This window comes from Marmota monax, unplaced genomic scaffold (assembly GCF_021218885.2).
Source record: "Marmota monax isolate L192 unplaced genomic scaffold, Marmota_monax_Labrador192_F-V1.1 WCK01_AAM20220418_F8-fsc00022, whole genome shotgun sequence".
Taxonomy (NCBI): domain Eukaryota; kingdom Metazoa; phylum Chordata; class Mammalia; order Rodentia; family Sciuridae; genus Marmota; species Marmota monax.
This window is the reverse complement of record NW_026695215.1, coordinates 334,701-356,249: the sequence shown is the minus strand read 5'-3', so window position 1 is coordinate 356,249 and position 21,549 is coordinate 334,701. Positions and strand designations below refer to the sequence as shown.

The 21,549-nt window shown below is 38.9% G+C and overlaps 2 protein-coding genes across 3 annotated transcripts in view; one reads left to right on the top strand and one right to left on the bottom strand.

Moving 5' to 3' along the window:
* Positions 1–13,759, bottom strand: part of Eif2a (eukaryotic translation initiation factor 2A) — a 33,438-nt gene extending 19,679 nt beyond the window's left edge. For both annotated transcript variants that reach the window (XM_046431429.2, XM_046431430.2), the window contains exons 1-3: positions 13,676–13,759; positions 5,629–5,698; positions 2,213–2,287 (exon numbers count right to left, since the gene is read on the bottom strand). In XM_046431429.2, coding sequence (XP_046287385.1) covers positions 2,213–2,287; positions 5,629–5,698; positions 13,676–13,703 — 173 coding nt within the window. In that variant the 5' untranslated portion in view covers positions 13,704–13,759. The remainder of the gene's footprint in view (positions 1–2,212; positions 2,288–5,628; positions 5,699–13,675) is intronic.
* Positions 13,760–14,007: 248 nt separating this feature from the next.
* On the top strand, positions 14,008–18,131 carry Serp1 (stress associated endoplasmic reticulum protein 1). Its single transcript, XM_046431431.2, has 3 exons — positions 14,008–14,353; positions 14,514–14,589; positions 16,152–18,131. Exons 1-3 carry the CDS (start codon positions 14,270–14,272, stop codon positions 16,190–16,192), a joined length of 201 nt encoding a protein of 66 aa, XP_046287387.1. The 5' UTR covers positions 14,008–14,269; the 3' UTR covers positions 16,193–18,131.
* Positions 18,132–21,549: the final 3,418 nt, after the last annotated feature.

Here is a 21,549-nt window from a genome sequence, read left to right as displayed (position 1 = left end):
TAATGTTTGAAAATAATAGAGTATTAGCAGAAAGATAAAAGATGATTCGATTTCTGAAAAGGAAACAAGTTCTATAAGTGAACACAAAGTAAGCTACAGACAAAAAGATGGATAAAAAAAGAAAAAGAAAAAGAAAAAGCTAAGCTACAGAGAAGCTGAGATATTCCAAACTAAGGGAAGGCAGAGAGGCAAGGAACAGCAAAGTATATTGTCTTCATTTGAATAAGTGCAAACCAAAGCAGCTAGGAAGTCTGTAAGAAAACTCTGGATGTCTATTAACATCTCAAAAGCAATCTTCAAAAGGCATACAAATTATTATGGTACAATAATGACAAAAATGATGATGACCATATAATAAAAGCAGTTCCATATTTGATCCTCAACAGTCTCATCAATTCTATTTTTTTAATTTTAAATTTAAGACTTAAAAAAAAAATTAGCAAGGCATGGTAGCATACGCCTGTAATCTCAGCAGCTTGGAGGCTCTGAGGCAGGAGGATCAAGAGTTCAAAGCCAGCCTTAGCAAAAGCGAGGCACTAAGCAACTCATAAAGACCCTGTCTCTAAATGAAATATAAAATAGGTTATGGATGTAGTTAAGCACCCCTGGATTCATTTCCCTAGTACAAAAAAATCGAACTAGTTTATGATTTGCCCAAGATCATACTACTTATAAATGCCAGGGCCAAGCTTCTGAATCAGTTCAGGCTGACTTTTCTGTACATAAACATTTTAGAGTTAAAAAAAACAAAAAAAGATGTTCCATTTTATTCCAGACACTGCTAAAAGAAACTTTGTTTTACTCTAGTTTGAAGAGGATACCTCGGTTAGAACAAATAATAACTGATAGGAATCAAAGATTATAGCATACTGTTATAATACACACACACACACACACCCTTGTAAATTACGTATTTTAAAATGACATGAGAATATGTAACAACAAATCTCACCATTATGTACAACTATCACACACCAATTAAAAAATATGGAAAAAATAAGCATAAAAATGACATGAAGTTTTCTTGTTTTTTCTTTTTCTTTTTTTTTTGGTACAGGGGGTTGAACCTAGGGGGGGCACTTCACCACTGAGTCACATGACCAGTCCTTTTTTATATTTTATTAGAGACATTATGAACCATTATGGCCAAAGCCACAGGAAATAAATGCCAGCATCTATGTATAAAGTTATCTATTAAGTGATGGACAGGACACTTAAAAAGGGATATGGGGGATATATGGAAGACTGAAGTTGAATCCAATAGATGACTAAGTGAGAATATAAATGAAATATATAAAATCATTAACAATAATTGCCAGGGTGAAAATAGATATTCAACAGAGTAAGCTAATAGAATATAAAGGATAACGTTTAAAAAAAAAAGACAATGAAAAGAAGTATATCTCACTAGGCAGTAAATATCTAATGACTCCAAATAGTATAAACTGAAACTATGGATAAAAAATAAAACTTAAATACTTAGGTCATATAAAAAGATGTAAAATTTGAGAATATAACCGGGCACGCCTGTAACCCCAGCAGCTCAGGAGGCTGAGGCAGGAGGATTGCGAGCAACAGTGAGGCACTGAGCAACTCAGTGAGACCCTGTCTCTAAATAAAATACAAAACAGAGCTGGAGATGTGGCTCAGTGGTTGAGTGCCCCTGAGGCTCAATCCCCAGTACAAACGAAAACAAAAACAAACAAACAAACAAAAAACTGAGAACAAGATGTCCCCATTCCTACACTTTGAAGCTAAGATTAAGACTATGCATTAACATTGTGAATAAGACCAACCTTGTGATTTGGTGGTTTATGCACTACAGATTATACTAAATCTTCTTTTAAATAATTTATATGCTTTTATAATAGGACTAATAGTTACATTAACTGCAGTTAATTTAACAGCAAATAAGTTTATCTAAATCTAAAATAAACAAGCAAGAGTATTATTTTGTTAGTGCAGAACTTAAGAAATGCTAACCAATAACCAGAGCACTATTTAAAATAACTTCTCATTTCTTTAGGTTAGATTTGGGGTATGATTGATATATATATATGCCTGTGAAAATGTTCAAAGTTGTCTTACTACATCATGACATCAGAAGATGGGCTTTATTAATGACACCTAAATACATGTTATTCAAATCATGCCAGTTACATTTATACCCACGACACACACGGAACACCATGCCATGTAAATGAACACTTACTTGTCTCCGTTGCCCCAGGCAAATAAGGTTCCATCCTTGCTAAAGGCATAGACTTTGCAATTTTTCCCAGATTCCCTGAAAATAACAAAAACAGTTTAAAATTAATAAGCTTTGATACTTTTCAAAAAAATATGATTAAAAAGACTATAATCTGGGGCTGGGGCTCAGTGGCAGAGTGCTTGCCTCACATGTGTAAGGCACTGGGTTCGATCCTCAGCACCACATAAAAACAAATAAAATAAAGATTCATATATGTGTGTGTGTGTGTGTGTGTGTATACATATTATATATATATATATATATAGTTCAGAGCCTCTTATTTTTAAAAAAAGACTATAATCTATTAATTTAATGATTAAAAACTTATATTTTAGAAAATATGAAAATAATTCCAAAAGGCTTTATTCTGCCAAAAAGCATTATCTCTGAGAATAATCACTGTTAAAGTAAGTTGGACATCAATTTTATACCAACGGGTGAATCTTGAAAGAAAAACAGAGCCCTTTGGGTGAACTATTTGTGTGGGAACCCACAAAATGTAACTAAACATAAAAGTAGCCAGCTGTAAACCCTGATCTTGAGAAGGCTAATTTCAACACAGAGGCTGTGGACAATGTCCCAGACTACATAGCAAAACAATGGAGGACAGAACATCCTCAAGTGGCCCTGGGCTTAAAGGACAAAGGCCTTCCATTGACTCCTCCAGTGCAGACACAGGCTACATAATAAGAGGATCTTCACATTTAACAAACGAAGCAGCATTCTGGACTGCATCTGTGGAAATCCGGTTACCTGGCAACATTCTATCAAGGAATCAAAACTGTAAGTACTGTTATCTCTTTACTTGAGATAGCCACTGTGAATACATCTCCTAATATCAAGTAAGACCCAAACTGAAATGTGCGTTTGCGTACACTCAGGTGTCTATTGGCACAGTCACACTAGATGAGAAACTAATAACAGCAAATGCACTGATAACTGATGTATGCATCTTAACTGGACATTATCTTCAGAATGACTTATCAAGAAATGACATCTATGCTTCTGCAAACCAATAATGGTAGCTAATACCCAATTTACAGTTAGTGAAACTTTTTTTTTAAGAGAGAGAGAAAATTTTTTAATATTTATTTTTTAGTGGACACAACATCTTTTATTTTATTTTTATGTGGTGCTGAGGATCGAACCCAGCACCCCGCGTATGCCAGGCAAGCGTGCTACCGCTTAAGCCACATTCCCAGCCCCAATTAGTGAACTTTTTAAAAACATTTCTCCCTCATAGACAGCTGTGAACAAGATGTCCCCACTCCTACACTTGTGCAACTCACTTCCAGACCTAAAGGCACAATTTTATATTGTCTTTATTAAATTCCTCACAGGTTTTGGTGTAATGTTCTACCCTACTAAAACTTACTTACATTTTGATTTGCTCTTTTAAAATGTTAGTCATTTCTTACAAATCCATTTGAAGTATAAATTAGAGAACATCCTTTCTAAGTGATCATCTAAATTATTTATAAGAACATTGAATGAAGCCAGACACAGTGGTGCACACCCGTAATCCCACAACCTGGGAGGATGAGGCAGGAGGATCAAGGCCAACCTCAGCAACCCTGTCTCAAAATAAAAAATTAAGCCGGGCAGGCTGAGGCAGGAGGGTTGTGTGTTCAAAGCCAGCCTCAGCCAAAGCTAGACACTAAGCAATTCAGTGAGACCCTGTCTCTAAATAAAATACAAAATAGGGCTGGGATGTGGCTCAGTGTTTAAGTACCTCTGGGTTCAATCCCTGGGACCAAAAAAAAAAAAAAAAAAGAACTTTCCCTCATCAACTATTTGGTTATTCTGAAATATAGTTTGTACAGAAAAGGCAAGAGAAATGCCTGATTCCTTCCCTTTACCAATCTTCAAAGCAACAAGCAAGGACTCAATCAACCACTAATGCAATGAATAAGGTTTAGAAGGTTTTTAAAAAATTATTATTGATATACTTAACGTGTTTTATTCTTTTAGTTATAATTCTTAAGGCTCAAACTGTTCCATCTCAGGTTGGTGTTAAGCCCCTCCCTTCTAGATGACTCCTATGGCCCTTTCAAAGACCTCACTGGTCCTTTGCGGCTTCCTTGCTTTCTGGCACAAGATGTTCCCACCTCACCTGTACATTTGCTGCTCTAGACCTAGAGCTGACCTGTCCTCCAAGGAACTGATTCCATTTAGTGAGGGGTGGTACCCAGAAAGCCATTGTCTGTGCACAGGGTCTTCACGCTTCTTCTTCTTCTTTTTAATATTTTTTAATTGTTGACAGACCTTTATTTTATTCATTTATTTGTATGTGGTGCTGAGAATCGAACCCAGTGCTTCACATATGCAAGCCAACTGCTCTATCACTGAGCCACAACCCCAGCCCATCTTCACTGCTTCTTGACTCTTCAGTGGAAAGAACTAAGAAATACAAATGTTTTAAAAAATCACAAGTTCATATGTACATATACAACTCCCTCTCTTTACACTCACGCTAAAGATCTTGGTTCCTAGTGATATTAATATAATTATTAATTTACTTTATCCTATAATAGATTGAAATGACAACATCTAGGGGCTGGAGATGTGGCTCAGTTGGTAGACCCCTTGCCTAGCAAGCCTTGGGTTCAATCCTTAGCACCACAAAAAAAAAAAAAAAAAAAAAAAAAAAAAACACTTCAAAAGACATGTATTTTCAGTTAACAATAAAATACTGACTGCATTTAAGAACTTTGTGAAATTTCACATGGTTATATGACCACCTTGACACAGAGCTTGGTTCATTTGTTTCAGTTTTCCACTTTATTTAACTTTACTATTTAAAACAATTACATGGTTAAAAGTCATAACTATATATACCAAAGTTCATTCACAGATACATCTCCAGCATCCTGTTACACTTTCTCCCAAGGAAACTATTTTAATTAGTTTTTGGTTTGTCCTTGCATTGTTTCTTTTGGGGCCAAATATATCTCTTTAGCTACATATTAGACGTATATATTCTATTTTATTCCTTTTTTAATACCATTTTCATTCTCTTAAATTCATGAAGATTATTGGTAGCAGGTTGACTATCATAGTTGCCAGTTTTTCTCCTTCTCCAAGATAAAACTCTGGTTCCAAACTAAAGGCTGCATTCAATGACACAGTGTCTGCACTTTTCCTTACTGTTATTCCCCCCTCTTCTAAACAGGTTTACACAATTACTTTCAAATCTAAAGATCATGTTACTTGATAAAGAATATGTATTTTTTCCATCTCCTGTTAATATCACACAATATTTTCCAAGAAACTAGCTTATCCCTTCCCTTTCTCGTGGAAAATACATCAAACTACACAAAACCCATTTACTATATACTGTATACTCTGGTAACATCACTCAACAAAATAAAGCATACCTTGGGAACACTGTGCTTTCCGTGAAGTGCGGCGGCCCATTCACCATGTACAATCCTTCTGATCCTCGGACTAAAGAACATGAAAGAACCAACACATTACCCTTTGCTAATAAAGGGTAGATTATATTTGTAAATGTTTTTAAAAAGCAAAAGTTTTCAAGATATTAAGGAAATCATTAAACACTTAGCTGTACCAGAGAATGTTATCATTAAAAGGGTACACATCATGACATAAAGCCATCAATTCAGAGGCAGCAGGTGTGTAGCAGCTCGGAGCCTGTGGATGTGGCACTCTCTGAACCTCTGCCTCGTCTATAAAACAGAAACACTGGCATACAGCGGAGCTACATGCTTTATATAAAATAACATAAAATGTAGTACATGTTTAAAGTTCTTAGAACACAAACTATTGTTCATCTATTCGCAGTCTCCCAAACTAAGAACAAGTAGAATGAAACACACTCATTCACTAATCCCAATAACAGTAATATATAAAAAATTTAAATGGGAACAAAGTTCAAAAACAAATAAGCAAATAAAACATTTGGAGAACTAACTATTTTTCAAAAGGGCTGAATTGGATGCATCTAAAGCTGACTCAAATATACAGACTGATTCATTCAACAGATGTTTACTAGAAGGAAAACCCCTTCCCAGGCTCTGGGTTGAGTACTGGAGACACAAGAGGGAGGAAAACCTGTCTCATGCCTGACTTCATTGAACTCAGTCTACAGTGAGCAAATGATTTCCACAGACGGAAAACTACAAAGGAAAACATATGGTATCAGAGGGCACGACAGGGAGCTCTGCCCCCAAACTAGAAGACAGGGAAAGTGTTCTTGAGCTAGTCCCTAGATGCTAGGAGCAGGAGGATGAACAGCAGTTAACAGGAAGGAGAACAAGGCCACATACAGAACCCCCATACCAGAGAAAAGGCAGTACACCAGAGGAAGGGACAAAGGCCCAAGCAGCTGGAAGAAGTCGAAGCTGAAAACAGGGCTCAGGGCTCAGACCACAAAGAAGACTGAACTCAGCAATGTTGGTTTATCTTAAGAATGCTAGGGGCTGGGGCTGGGGCTCTGTGGTACAGCACTTGCCTAGCACATGTGAGGCCCTGGGTTTGATCCTCAGCACCATATAAAAGTAAATAAATAAACTAAAGGCATTCTGTCCATATACAACTATAAATAAATAAATGCTCAAGAGGTTTAGGTGGATCATTAAAATTAGATTTGCATTTTGAAAAGGTCAATCTAGTACACTTTAGAAAGTGAACAGGAAACGATCAAGAGTGGACTGGACATGGGGAAACTATTTTAAATGCTTCTGTTGAGTCCCACAGGAGATTAGGGAAACCCAGACCATGGTGGGACAGTTCAGATGACACCTCGGTATGCAATAGTTAGGAGAAAAAAACTAACAGAATTGGGAATGAGTTGGTATCTTTCCTAGAATTCTTGCTACCAGCAACAGTATAAAAGCTGAAGAAAAGATAGTTACGGAGTCCCTGGCGACCATTGCATCTAGCTATTCAGACATCTCCCAGCCTTCTCTGGGTTACTGGGAAAGCAGCAGAGTTACAGTTAGGGCCAGCCTTGGCTCCAGTTCTGATCCCTACTGCCTTCCCCTTCTGGAGAAGAGTCAAATCAAAGTTATTAGAATATTATATTCTCCCTAGTGTTTAACTAGCTCAAATTTCAGGTATCCAATGGTCCCAAAGAACTACTAGTGAACAACAATAAACCCATGTCTTAATGGAGCTCCCAACTTAATGGAGGGAAAGTAAATAGATGATACACAGAGCACTGAACAAGGACACCTCCAAGTCACAGAGCTGGACCCCCTACTGTTGCATGTGTGGAACACCCTACTGAGAGGTGTTGGGAAACAACTGCCCCTGTGAGTCAGCACTAGAACAGGCCGGGAGCCCAGCAAAGTGCTCTTCATATTTCAGAACCCAACTCCCGCCACCACGGTACCTATGAGTCTGGTACCTAGTCTGTGACATGGCCCCTGCGTAGCTGTACTATGTGCTGACCACTAGGGGTTAAAATAAGTAAGAATCTATCACTGCTTTCAAGAGAGTGATTTAGAAAAAGTTTGGTCTCTTGCTACAATTTTAATTATACACTTAAGATATTTATTCTAAAATTCTCAAATGACATTCACAAAATTTCTTAGTACTACACACACACTCAAAATCTGAATAAGAATTTTGTTTAATAAATACTATTGTACCAGTCAAAATTTATACAACATCTTGTGCCAGAAAATGTTTTCCTAAATTTAAAGACTATGAACTGTTTTTTTCTTCCTTCCTTCCTTTTATTTTTTATATTTTAAAACATTAAAACTTTTAAACTTTTTTATTTTTAATTTTTTGGTGATACTGAGGATTGAACCCAGGGCCTTGCTCATGGTAAGCTAAGCACACTCTACCATGGAGATACATTCCCAGCCTAAAGTTTAGTTCTTTAGCATTAAAATTTTCTCACCACATGAGCAAAGAAGTGCTATTTTTCATTATTAAATCAATCATCTGCTGCAATATTTCATATGATACATTAGGATTTAGAAGAGAATAGGCAATTATTTTCTTAATACTAAATGAAGTTCTAACAGACATTGGGGGAATTAACCAAAAGTGAATTTTTCAAATTAGAAAGTTTATAATTATCAGATTACACCCTATTCCTATACTACATACAATTTTGCCAGCATAATGAGGGTCTTCTCATAAGTTGTAGTAAAACCTAACACGTTAAGAGCACTCTCTCAGAATTAACACATGGGTCCAGGATGCCTAAATGGCACATTGTCAGTGTAGCCCCAGTTAATTAGAAAATGCTGATGAGGGCTGGGGTTATGGCTCAGCAGTTGAGCACTTGCATAGCACATGTGAGGCCCTGGGTTCAATCCTCTGCACCACATAAAAATAAATAAAATAAAGGTATTGTGTCCAACTACAACTAAAAAAATAAATATTTAAAAAAAAAAAAAAAAGAAAATGCTGATGAAATCAAATTATGTTCTAAGGACCCTAACTACTGACACCAAGAACACAGGCCTGAACTGATGGGCAAAGAAGATAAAGCAAAAATCTTCTCCCCGGCTCATCTTGGCTTCCTGTGTTCTAGTAGTAATTGTAACTAGTAGTCATTTGATGATTTTGATGTTACATAATGTTTACTTGAGGGAAAATTCAAAGATCTTATCCATTACTAAAGTGGCATCTACACCCCGGATTTCATGAAGATTATCTTTCTGGCTATAGCAGCGGTAACTCTCAGGCTATTCAGGGCAACCAGTAGGTTTTCCTTTTCTAAAATTTGTTTTTCAGACCTATGTCCCAAACTAATACAGGGAGAAAATCACAATGGAGTAGTGAGAAAAACAAAAAACACTTGAGTCACAATTTTCCTTGTAGAATATTCACCCAAATCTTAGAAGGCACACATGACATTTTTAGTGCCAGTGTGGAGAGTGACATGTCCTTCCCATTCAAGAAACTAAATTTCATGGGGTCTCCAATTTTTGGTTTTGGTATGTTTCTGGAGATGCAAAATAATAAGTCAAATTAATCAACTGCTTTTCAACATACATATGTTCACATTCTAAATAAACGCAACTTTAAAAGCAAAAATCCAGATTATGTTTCTATAATTGTATTTATACAACATTCACGAAATGACAAAACTACAGTGACAAAGGACAGAGCAACGACTGTTAGGCATTAATGCTGGAAGAAGGACTTCACTATAAAGGGCACCACGGGAATTTCTTGCTGGTGACAGAACAGTTCTATATTCTGACAGTGGTGGTTGTATGAATTTATATATGATAAAATTTCTTAGTACTACACACACACTCAAAATCTGAATAAGAAATTTTGTTTAATAAATACTATTGTACCAAATTTCCAGGTTTGATAATTCACTACAGTTATACAGGTTATCACTGGAGAAAGTTGGGTGAAAGGTACATAGAACTCTACTGTTTTTACAACTTCTCTGAGTCTTAAATTATATACAAATTTTTAAAACTTTTTAAAAAATGCAACATCATTTTGGTTATACTTTGTTTAAAGTACAGCCAAAAAAACAAACAAAAAAAGGAAACAAATCAAATGAAAGTTTTTCAACATTCCCAAGAATGATTTTGGTTGGAAATATTGGATAAAATTGTAAAGTTATAATCACATATCAAAAAGACCAAGATTTTTGTACAAAGGTAAAAACATATCCTATGAGACAACAATACAAACCAAAGCTACTATGAAGTTGATGATCTATCAATGACCATTAAACTAGGCATTCTTTGCACATAATATTTCACAGGAAAATTCAGAATAAAAATCATATTGGATTATCATAGTTTTGTTCATACATATAAACCACTTAAAACAACAGGTTTATTTCATGTCTTGCTATATTGAAGCCTAACATTTTGGACCTATAAGAAACTTTATTAGATTAAATAACCAGTTTGCATGATTTCCTTATAAAAATGTGAATAAATGGATACATAAACTTACCAGGAAAAACAAATTCAAGTTCATAGGAGAACATAAACTGTTTCACAAATTAATAAAAGCAAAAATAAATATGGATGCAAAACAAACTTTTCCATAACTGCAACAATTTTATTCTACACAAAACTTTAATAAAAAATCACTTGAGTTAATATCTGAAGGTGAAACAGTGAACAAGATGTGAAACTAGCTTGAGAGCGTATGTTCACACTTGATGTTATCTTTAGTAAAAGAGGATCAGCAAACAGAATGGAATAGTTCTAAAACAATAAATATTAGAGTTTTACACAGTAACTGTTTAAAAAACAATAATTACAACAACTATTGTATCTACATAATCTTTTCTAAGCTTACTAGCCTTTTTGAGGCTCATACAATTTATTACTCTAGGCCTGAGTTAGAATTAGAAAAACACCGGGCTTCAACAAACACAGTCATATGTCAAGGATATGGTGATTCTTAAAATATACTTTTCCCACCTGTTATATTTGCTGAACTACATATCAATTTAGAAAAATGACTCAATTTTAAGTAAATTATTTCAATGATCTCATCTAGGCAAGTTGCTTAGAAATCAAGAATTTCTTGGGGCTGGGGATGTGGCTCAAGCGGTACCGCGTTCGCCTGGCATGCGTGCAGCCCAGGTTCGATCCTCAGCACCACATACAAACAAAGATGTTGTGTCCGCCAAAAACTAAAAAAATAAATATTAAAATTCTCTCTCTCTCTTAAAAAAAATTTCTTGTAGGGGGCTGGGGATTTAGCTCAGTTAGTAGAGTGCTTGTCTCGCATGCACAAGGCCCTGGGTTCAATCCCCAGAACCACACACACACACACAAAAAAAAGAATTTCTTGTACTGTGGGGGATGGGGTTGTGGCTCAGTGGTAGAGCACTTGCCTAGCACATGCTAGGTCCTGGGTTCAATCCTCAGCACCACAAAAAAATCGATCAATCGATAAAATAAAGGTGTTGTGTCCAGGTATAACTTAAAAAATTAAAAAAAAAAAAAAAAGAATAAGAATTTCTTGTAATGGATGTTGTTATTTTTACATACCCAGCACCAAGCCCCTCTTTTTTAGGCCACACTAATACAGGTGAGCATACAATTTGGTCCTGACTTCTGATGAAAAACTAATACAAAGACGAGTAAGAGACTAGCCAAGACAAGCCAAAGATGGCAGCCTTTAGATTTGCTGGGATCAGTGGCAAAAATATTCTCTTTCCTTTGGAGGTGCCCGAGCTGGCTGATGTCAGCCTGAGAACAAACGAATCCAGAAGGAACCCGGCCTACAGATGAAGACAGATTTTTTTGGAGTCATGTGACTAACTGAATCCAGTAGTATGGAAGCTATTAGGTTATGTGAGTTTTGAAAATCTCCCTTTCTCACCTGCCCTTTTTTTTCTTTTTTGGTTCTCGTCATTTCCAACTAAAAGTTTTGACTAATAAAATTTACTGGATAACCTCCAAATTATTCACAGCTCTAAGATCCTATGAATCTAATTTAACAAAAGAGTTAGGAAGTTAAAAAAAAAATCTATTATTAAATGAAATACCCCAACTAAGAATGTTTACAATATTAAACAGTGTGTTTTAGTGACAGAAAAGGGAGCATGAAGTGGAATAATGCGCATAAAATCGTCACTCTGCCATCCGCAGTATGACTCTGATGAAGTCATACCTCTGGCCTCCAAGAATATGAGCATATGAGAGACAGACTGAACAATAATCTCTAAGCTCTTACAAAATCCTTGCGTATAGGTATTGTAAGAAAACTGTCATTCTTGGTAAATTTGACCAGAAATAAACGAGCTACCCTTCATTAATTTATTCCTCCACTACACATTTAGAGTGCCTATTGCTTTTCAGGTTCAGTGCTAGGTACTGAGAAGGCAGGAATTAATAATACTCTGCTCTTAACATCAAGAAGCACAGTGGCACCCACCTGTTATCCCGGCAGCTCAGGAGGCTGAGGCAGGAGGATCCCAAGTTCAAACCCAGCCTCAGCAACAGGGGAGGCAGTAAGCAACTCAGTAAGACCCTGTCTCTAAATAAAATACAAAATAGGGCAGGAATGTGGCTCAGTGGTCTACTGCCCTTGAGTTCAAATCCTCCACACCCAAAAAACAAACAAAAAAAAGAAACTAAGGGTCTAGCACAACTGGATAATTATCCTATGTAAAAAGTGAAAAAAAAAAAATAAGTACACATGGAGTTCAGAAATAGTTCAGGGAGTGACTGACTATATGGGAACAAAGGGAAAGGCTTTTACAGAGCAATGATATCTGAAACTAACTTTAATAGATGAAAAGAGGTTTGCCAAATCAACAAAAAGGTCAAAATAGTCCTAAGCTGAAGAATAGATTGTAAGAAGTGAGGTACCACTTTTTACAGATTTAAAATCCACTAATTTTCAACTAGAGTTCAAATAGCCATTTAGTATTCAAAAATTATAGTTAGGTTTGTGAGGCTAGGGAAATCATTTAATTACGTAATTATGCCATTTAAATAGTCTCAGCCCAGCATTTTATCTATCAGACTATAGTCAGCATTTGATAAATGTTGGGTGAATGAATTGTGGTACTCCATTGTACAGGAGTGGGCATGGATCTTAAAATTAAAATGCTGAATGGCAAGAATGTCAATAAGTGCAAAAGCTTTTTCTTTGTTTTGTTTGTTTGTTTGTTTTGTTTTCCTTTTGTTGGTGTTGACACTGTGTCTTGCTAGGTTGCTGAGGCTGGCCTCAAACATGCAATCCTCCTGCATCGGCCCTGGGGTCGCTGGGATTGCAGGTGTGCAGCATTGCGTCCAGCAGAGCAAAAGCATTTTATGGCTCCCTTTGGTTCCTTCTCCAGAGCAGACTCTTGTCCTCACGCCTTCTCCTTTCCTGCTACACGGTGACCACGACTGAAGACCTGTTCCCCTTCCCATGCCCTCTCCTTCACATTGACATCGAGTCCCGCCCAGCACTGTCCGAAACCTCATCTTCAACAGTACAAACGAGTTCAGCTTCAAAACCCCAGGAGCCGTGTAACATTCTACTCCCAAAACGTCCACAACTGTCTCCACGTCATGTCGGCCAGAGGTCTCCATCGCGCACTGGTAGGAGCCTCGAGGAGCGCGAGCGACACGGGCCTCTGGCCGCAGCCCCACCAGGGCCACGAGCGCGCCGTCGGAGCTCCGCGGGCCCCGGGGGCTCAAGGCTCGTCTCCGAACGCGGTGCCAGCAACAGCAGCAGTGCAGCCCGCATCAAGCGCGCCGAGTGCCGCTCCCGCTGCTGAAGCGGCAGGAGCGCAGGGAGGAGGGCGGACGGCAGCTGGGAGGGGGACACCAGCGACAAGGGCCTGACTTCCGACTGCCACGCGGTGGACCAAGAAGCCCGGGTGACAGGCCAGGCACTCCGCAAGCCATGAGAAAGCGCGGGTCGGACTCCAGGGACCGCCGGCTGGCTCTCCAGAGCAAAGACACAGACAGACCACGCCCGAGAAAAGGAGTCCCGCGCTAGTTCGGAACTCACCTGTCAACAGAGGCGTGGAAGGCGCCATCTTGTCCCGGAAAAAGAAACCCGTGCGCTGGGGTGAGAGTTCAACGAGGGCCGAACCCGGCCCCTACACGTCTCTCCAGGCGTGGAGGCTGCGAGCGAGTGCTTCCGGGGCCGCCAGCCTCGGGGCCGACTCACTTCCGGCGTCGGGGCGCGCACGCGCAGCTCAGCGACACCTCCTGCTTGAGCGTGAAGGGCCGGCCGCGCCGGCGCTCGCCCTCCGTCTCCCGAGGGCGGAGTCCGCACTTCCGCGGGGCGGAGCCCGCCCAGTGCTGACGTTGGCAGCCGAACCCGAAGTAGTTCGAGGCCGCGGGCTGCACCGTCCGGTTGTTGCGTCTGCTTCCTCTTTCTCTCCACGCTCCCGCGCGCCCTGCTGGCCCGACCCGCCGACCCGACGCCGTCAGCTCGCGCCCGGCGCTCGTCGCGCCCAGATCCAGCGGCCGCCGCCGGCGCCCGTCCCGAGCGCCTCCTGCCCGCGGCGGCGCGGGCTCCGGGAGCCGAGCCTCACAGCGGCCCGGGAGGCGAGCGAGCGAGGCCGAGGGGCGGCCGGGCGGAGGCGGCGCCGCGAAGATGGTTGCCAAGCAGCGGATCCGGATGGCCAACGAGAAGCACAGCAAGAACATCACGCAGCGCGGCAACGTCGCCAAGACCTCGGTGAGCTGGGCGGGGGCCGGCCGGTGAAGGGGCGGGAGCGGGCTGGGGAGGGGGCTGGGGCCGGGGAGGGGGCCGGGGCCGGGGGAGAGCGGGCCGGGGCGGGCGGGCTCGGCCCACGGCACCCGGCCGGCGGCGCCTCTGACCGGGTTTCCCTTTGCAGAGAAACGCCCCCGAGGAGAAGGCGTCGGTGGGACCCTGGCTGCTGGCGCTCTTCATCTTCGTCGTCTGCGGCTCCGGTAGGTGCGGGGCGGCCTGCCGTTGGGGGGAGGGCTCGAGGCCGCCCAGCTCCGACCCCGGTTCCTGGCCCGCGGCGGCGCCGAGCGGAGTGCCCGCGACTTCTCCGCGCTCCGTCGGTGCTAGGAGACCAGAGGCCAGGTCCGTGGTGATGGTCAGGCTGGCGGACATTTAAGGCTAAACAAAAAGAAGCGCGCACAGAAGAACTTGGACTGTGTGCGATTTCATTGTCACTTGCAGAGAGACTTCCCGACGTGCACTCCTGGTGTTAGGACTTGATTTAACCAGATCAGAATCTTATGTCCAAAAGGTGGCACGTTTTATGAAAGTAAAGCTAATCCAGAGACGTGTTTCTGTGTAGAGAACATGTACCCGGTTGGCAATTTAATTGGTGAGACAAGTGTTTTTATGTTAATAAAAGGAACGTTTGACATATGGCAAGAAAGATTAGTTATCAGGGCAGCCTGCTGTTAGAGTAATAGGCACTTGCCTCTGCAAATGAGTTACAGAATGGCCTTTTTGATTTATTACCTTATTATGCCCACTGTTCATATTGAGGTAAATGATTCTGTTTTCCACATTCTAATGTTTCTGAGATTTCTGTTTAACATTTTGCTTTGCCTTTCTCCTAAACCTACCAATTGGAAGCTTTCCTGATAAATGGCTGAGAGCCAAGCAGTTTATATAACCCAAAGATGATTGAATTTCAGCTTTGTGAGAATGAGGAAACATGCATATGTTATTGGCCAGGGCTTTAAAGGATGCTTAATTATTTAGGAATAAGCCAAAATCAATCTATCTAGAAAAACCTGTGTACGCTGGTGTTTTAAGTTCTTTTTATTTTTATTTACTTATTTTTTGGTACCATGGATTGAATTCAGGGGCACTCGACCACTGAGCCACATCCCTAGCCCTTTTAAAAGAGGGTCTCACTGACTTGCTCAGCGCCTTGCTTTTGATGAGGCTGGCTTTGAACTCACAGTCTTCCTGCCTCAGCTTCCCAGGCTGGCTTTAAGTTCTTTCTAAAATGATTTCCTATATGTGCAGGCTCATTTAGACACTTAACATAAAATTTAGGGAAGCTAGGATTTAAAAAATAACTTGAGGGGCTGGGGATGTGGCTCAAGCGGCAGCGCGCTCGCCTGGCATGCGTGTGGCCTGGGTTCGACCCTCAGCACCACATACAAACGAAGACGTTGTGTCCGCCAAGAACTAAAAAAATAAAATGTTAGAATTCTCTCTCTCTCTCCCTCTCTCTCTATAAAAATAAAAATAAATAAAATAAAATATAACTTGATTTGGGAATGTTGCTTCGAGGTAGATCATCTGCCTAGCAGGTGGGAGGCCTTCAGTTCATTTCCTAGCACTGGAAAATAATAAAACTTTGTGAGCATTTAATTGTTTTATTTGTTAAGATAGGCTCTTCTTACAGTGAAGCTAGATAGCTTTTGCAAATGATTGTAAGAGTAACCTCAGATTCTTAACTACCTTAATAGGTAATTTTGAAGTTGCTAGATGTATTTTATTCAAAGCTTGTTTTAACATTTGTTCTTTCTCTTCACAGCAATTTTCCAGATTATTCAGAGTATCAGGATGGGCATGTGAAGTCACTCACCTTAAGATGTTTCCATTCTCCTGTGAATTTTAACTTGAACTCATTCCTGATGTTTGATACCCTGGTTAAAACCGATTCAGTAAAGCATCCTGCCTCAGAATGACTTTCATAGCATCCTTCATGTGTCATTCCAAGGTTTATCACGAGTCATTCCAGGTTTTCTAGTTCATACCACAGTGCCTTGCAAAAAGCACCACATGAATAAAGCAATAAAATTTGATTGTTAAACTATAGTAGTGGACCCTACTTAGTAAAGTGTAAGTTTTTTTTTTTAATGTGGTTGTTAAAACAGTATGCAGTATGAATAATTAGATTAAATCTGTGTAGACAGAGTCTAGATTTTGTTAACTCTAACATGTAAAGTGTAGTCAGCTTAATTTAAAATTTGGAATCTTGAGGTTTTTATATAGCTAGGCACTTTATTACTCTTGAGTCAAAAGCACACTCCATTATAGGGTCATGTAACTGTCCTGTAATAAGGTGCTTATAAATGGAACACAGCCTAGTTTTACCATAACAATTAGCATTCAAAAATTTTGAAAAGCTTCTGAATGCATAATACAAGCAGAGATGCTTATATATAAGCCACATCTATTTTCATGAATTTGTTTCTATTACACTACCTTGGATTTTGCATGAGTGAGCATAATGTAAGATCCCATTTTTAGGGGAAAAAAAAATAAAGCATTTTGTAACTTAATCAGTCACTGAGGTTTCACTAAAAATTACCATGGTGGAGTGAAGTCAGGGAAGGTTTATGTCACATTGATTTCACCAGGATTATTTTAATATATCAAAGGAGTTTACTATGTTAGACAAAATTTTAAGGAAAAATGCTACTAGAAATCTATGTATCATCAAGACCTACCATTGAGTCCAGAGTGCCATAAGACATTTTAGCATATCTATAGCACTTTTTAATACCAAAAAAGGCACATCAACTAATAAGTTCCACTTAAGGTTTGAAAGCGTTTTTTCTAGGTTTATAATTAAAATGCCCTTAGGATGGGTACTAGATATATCAGTGTATAGTGGCATTTGAAATTAAATGGGTTTACTGATAAGGATCAGTCTTCAGTCTTCCCTTATATGATTTTATAGGTCATGATTGATCAGATTTTCTTATTAATAGTAAGGGTGAGGGTGATAAGGCAGATTCTGTGTTTTCTAGTACTGTTGAAAACTGCAAGTGTTGGCTCTACTTAGCCATAACTTGGTGCAAAAAGCCTGAGCAGCGTGTGTGTACTAATGAATTGGTAGAAGGCTGCTTATGTTTGCTTTGTTAATCGCCTCAGGATATCTCTTTTAAAATAAGCTGTTTTAAGAGGAACAGAAGGGAAATCTGCTACCTAATATATACACAGTGCGAACCTCATAGGGGACTCCCGACATACCCTCGTGGAAGGAGGAGAGTAAAGGGGAGGAGTGGTTAAGGGCATCTAGGAACTTAACTGCTCCCCTAGGAGAGGAATTGGCCAACCTTGGGCCAGCAGGTTTTTAGCTGAACTTTACCTGCCTTTCTCACCCAGTAAATCAATCCCTATACTTGTTTTCCTCTTTGAAACAAGTCTTGGTTACCTAATTCTATTTTATTGTAACTTTAAAAATGAAAGTTATTGCTCTAAATTCATAGCAGGTGCCTTACTCTTTGCTTGAATCAAATCATTCCGTATCAAACTTGCCCTTGGTTTACTATAGATAATTGGCTTTAAGGTGGTTTTTGTTTTTTAATGTACAACAATTTTAATTTGTTAAGTTGCTATAGCTGGCAATCATTTCACATATGTAAAATTGCATTCCCTTTGTATTTCATGTGTAATTTGCCAATTGAGTGCATTTTATATTCAGGTTGGATTATGCATGTTTGGGTAAATGAAAGCTGTGTCTATTTGATTTATCGTTTAAAAATAAAGTTCCCTGAATATTTGATGCTTTTCTTCTCAAAGAAAATGATTTTACAGAGTTCTTATCTGAGTGTAATATCTTACATTTAAGTTAAAAGAATAATACCGAGAGGCACAGATATAAGATTTGTAAGAAGGGGCTAGCTGGCTGGGGTTGTGGCTCAGTGGTCAAGTGTTTGCCTAGCATGTGTGAGGTACTGGGTTGGGTTCTCAGTACCACATAAATTAATTAATTTGTTAATTAAAGTATTTTTTTTAAAGTGACTAAAAAGAAAAATATATAAGAAGTAAAATGAATTAAGAACTTTTTCTACTTAGGGTATTTTCATTTCATTACCCAAGTCTGATTCAAGGAAAAAGTACAATTCTTTGATCTCCTTTCTCAGTTCAATTTTACAGATCATCTGATGTTGAGCACAACTTGAGAATAAGTGCTTACTTGGGATTGTCCCCATCTATTTACTCTGATTTTTGCTCTAATACTTCAGGAGTTAAGTTATTTCATTGCATCTGTTAGGTTATATATAATGTTGCTCAAACTAAATGGGCTTCCAAAATAAGATTCTCAGTGTAACAGGGTGCACGTACCAGATTTTAACTAACATTAAAGATGTACACATACATTCACCCGCAGAGCTGTGAATTCTCACTGAGGTTACTTGGGTTCTGTTGGCCCAAAGGACTAACAGGCACAGCTCTATTGTAGGGCTCAGTAGTAGATCCACTAACAAAATTCCCATGTGCTTTAGCATCTGAAAATTTAGAATATCATCAGATTCTCCATTTAGAAATTGTTCTTAGGTTTGATTTGACTTTACCTACTTTTTTAGTTAGATTTTTTAAAATTGTTTTTGACTTTAACTTCAGGAGTTGACTTAAACAACAAATTCTGTCACTCTCTTAGAGCTTTTCCTGTTAAATGCAGTTCCACTCTAGACAATTCAATTACTTTATCTTCAAGTGGAATTAGGACACGTCCATACTGGGAAGGAATATTAAGAGCAGTAAAAGGCTAAAAAACTGAAAGGAATTTTTTAACTGAGCTTTGATAATTCAAATTAAATTCATACATTTCACAGAAACAGGACATGGAGAATTTAGTTGAACCGCTTTAACTTACAGATAAAATATAATTTTTTCAGTGAATACTCAGTAACATGCTATATCTAGATAGAGCTGTGAATAGAGTCCCAATATTCAAGTATCTTTCAATCTGGTGGAGGGGAGCAGATAACAGAAAGCATAAGAATAATTGTACATATTTCAAAGGAAAAGATAAATGATCTTGCCGTCACAGAGTTATTGGGGAGCAGAAACAGAACTGAGGTTTCTTGACTCGCTGAAGAAGTCAGAAATTGCAAAATGTACATAGCACTTCTGTTTTCATGAGCACTTTGCTTCTGCTTTTAGAAAAATTATATTTATTTTTTCAGGTTGCTAATCAAAAATTTATCCTTTAATGGGTGAATTTTTTTTTCATTTTTCCACTATTTTTATTGGTACCTTATGGTTACATAATGGTGGGATTTATTGTTACATGTTTGTACATGCACACAGTATAACATAGTTTGGCGAATATCACTCCTCAGCACTTCCCCTTTCGCTCCCTATCTGATCCTTTGGGTGCAGTTTCTTTTGAGAGTGAATTTAAGTGACAATTACTATTGGTGTTTCTTGTATAGCAGAAAAATCAAAGATCAAATTAGTAAGGTTTATGTCTTTAAGAATTATTTTGTATTTTGTTTTTAATTTTTTTATCTGTGATGTTTAAGAATAATCCTACAATAAACTTATTTTAAAAAATAATGATTAGGTAGTCTAGTAGTTCAAGAAATGTAACAAGTGTTCTCCAAAGATACTTTTGATACCAAAGGTTCAGTGTGTTTCTATTTTGGAATGCAGATAGAACTAAATCTATAAATTTAAGTAATTACAATGGTTTCACCCAACTGCTATGTGTTGCTATAAAGCTCTAATTTTTTTTTTTTAAAGAATTTTAATATTTATTTTTCAGTTTTCAGCGGACACAACATCTTTGTATGTGGTGCTGAGGATTGAACCCGGGCCGCACACATGCCAGGCAAGCGCGCTACCGCTTGAGCCACATCCCCAGCCCTATAAAGCTCTAATTTAAAAAAAAAGAATCTATGAAACATGAAAAGAATTTTTTTAAAAAGCATATTTGTGAAACTTATAAAAAGAATTTTACAAGATTGTTTCATAGTCAGTAGATAAACTAGGAAAGGGCATTTTCTCACTGTTGGTCCAGCAGGAAGATGAGAATAATTGATTTAGAACTAGAATAATTTATTTAGAAGCTCTAGATATGATCTTCATTGGCCTCTTTATATCTGAGGAAATGACAGACAGTCAAGAAAAGTTAATCTTTCTCCCACCAGTGCCAGTAACACAACAAAAATTAGAAAAACCAAACTGGCTTTTCAGTATGGTAAGGATGTGCCTCAGAGGTAGAGAGCTCACCTGGGCTGTGCACGGCCCTAGGTCACATCCCCAGCACCTGAGGAAACAGGGCTCCTTTTACCTTGTGTATTAATCTCATGAGGCCCCGTGGGTTTTTCATAGGGGTGAAATCTGAAAGAGTCTGGTTTTCAGGGCTCTCCACCACGTGGCTGAACCTGCGTTTTCAGCCTTGTCCCCAGTTTCCCCTCATTGCACAGTTTCCAATACTTTTTTTTTTTTTTTTTAAAGTGCTAAGCTTCATGCACTTTCTTTTTTTTTTTTTTTTTTTTTTTATTTATTTTTTAGTTTTCGGCGGACACAACATCTTTGTTTGTACGTGGTGCTGAGGATCGAACCCGGGCCGCACGCATGCCAGGCGAGCGCGCTACCGCTTGAGCCACATCCCCAGCCCCAGTTTCCAATACTTTTGAAAATGTTTCTGCTCATTCTCCCACATTAAAGTTCTACCTGTCTTTTCAGACCCAGCTTTCATTTCACTTCCTCTGTAAAGTTTCTTTTTCCTCTAGAAACCAGATGCACTTGGGGATTGATGACTGGGCAGTTAGCACTTAGACCATATTGAATTGTTTTGTTTCTGAGTTTCTCAGATCAAGTATAGAGAGGGGCCAAGTCTTTTTCTTTCTTACTGTTTTCTACTCTGACCACCCCCAAGGCTAGTATGGAGCTTTATACACATAGTGGGAACTCAACATTGTTGAGTGATAAAAAGAGCAATGAATGCCTTATAATAAAATAATCTTGGGGCTGTTGCTGTAGCTCAGTGGTAGAGCACTTGCCTAGCATGCATGAGGCACTGGGTTCAATTCTCAGCACCGCATAAAAATAAATAAAATAAAGGTATGCATCTACAACTAAAAAAAAAAAAAAACCTTATAAAAATAATAATCTTTAAGAAACATGTCTTGTAAATCCTCTAACCCTGGCAAAACAGTCACTCATTACTTCCAGTCCAGTGATCCCTG

Bases quoted from the DNA above. Each gene is read 5' to 3' on its own strand.
- Serp1 (XM_046431431.2), top strand. From the start codon at position 14,270: ATGGTTGCCAAGCAGCGGATCCGGATGGCCAACGAGAAGCACAGCAAG. The intron at 14,354-14,513 runs GTGAGCTGGGCG...TTCCCTTTGCAG, and splicing joins GCAACGTCGCCAAGACCTCG to AGAAACGCCCCCGAGGAGAA. The intron at 14,590-16,151 runs GTAGGTGCGGGG...TTCTCTTCACAG, and splicing joins CTTCGTCGTCTGCGGCTCCG to CAATTTTCCAGATTATTCAG.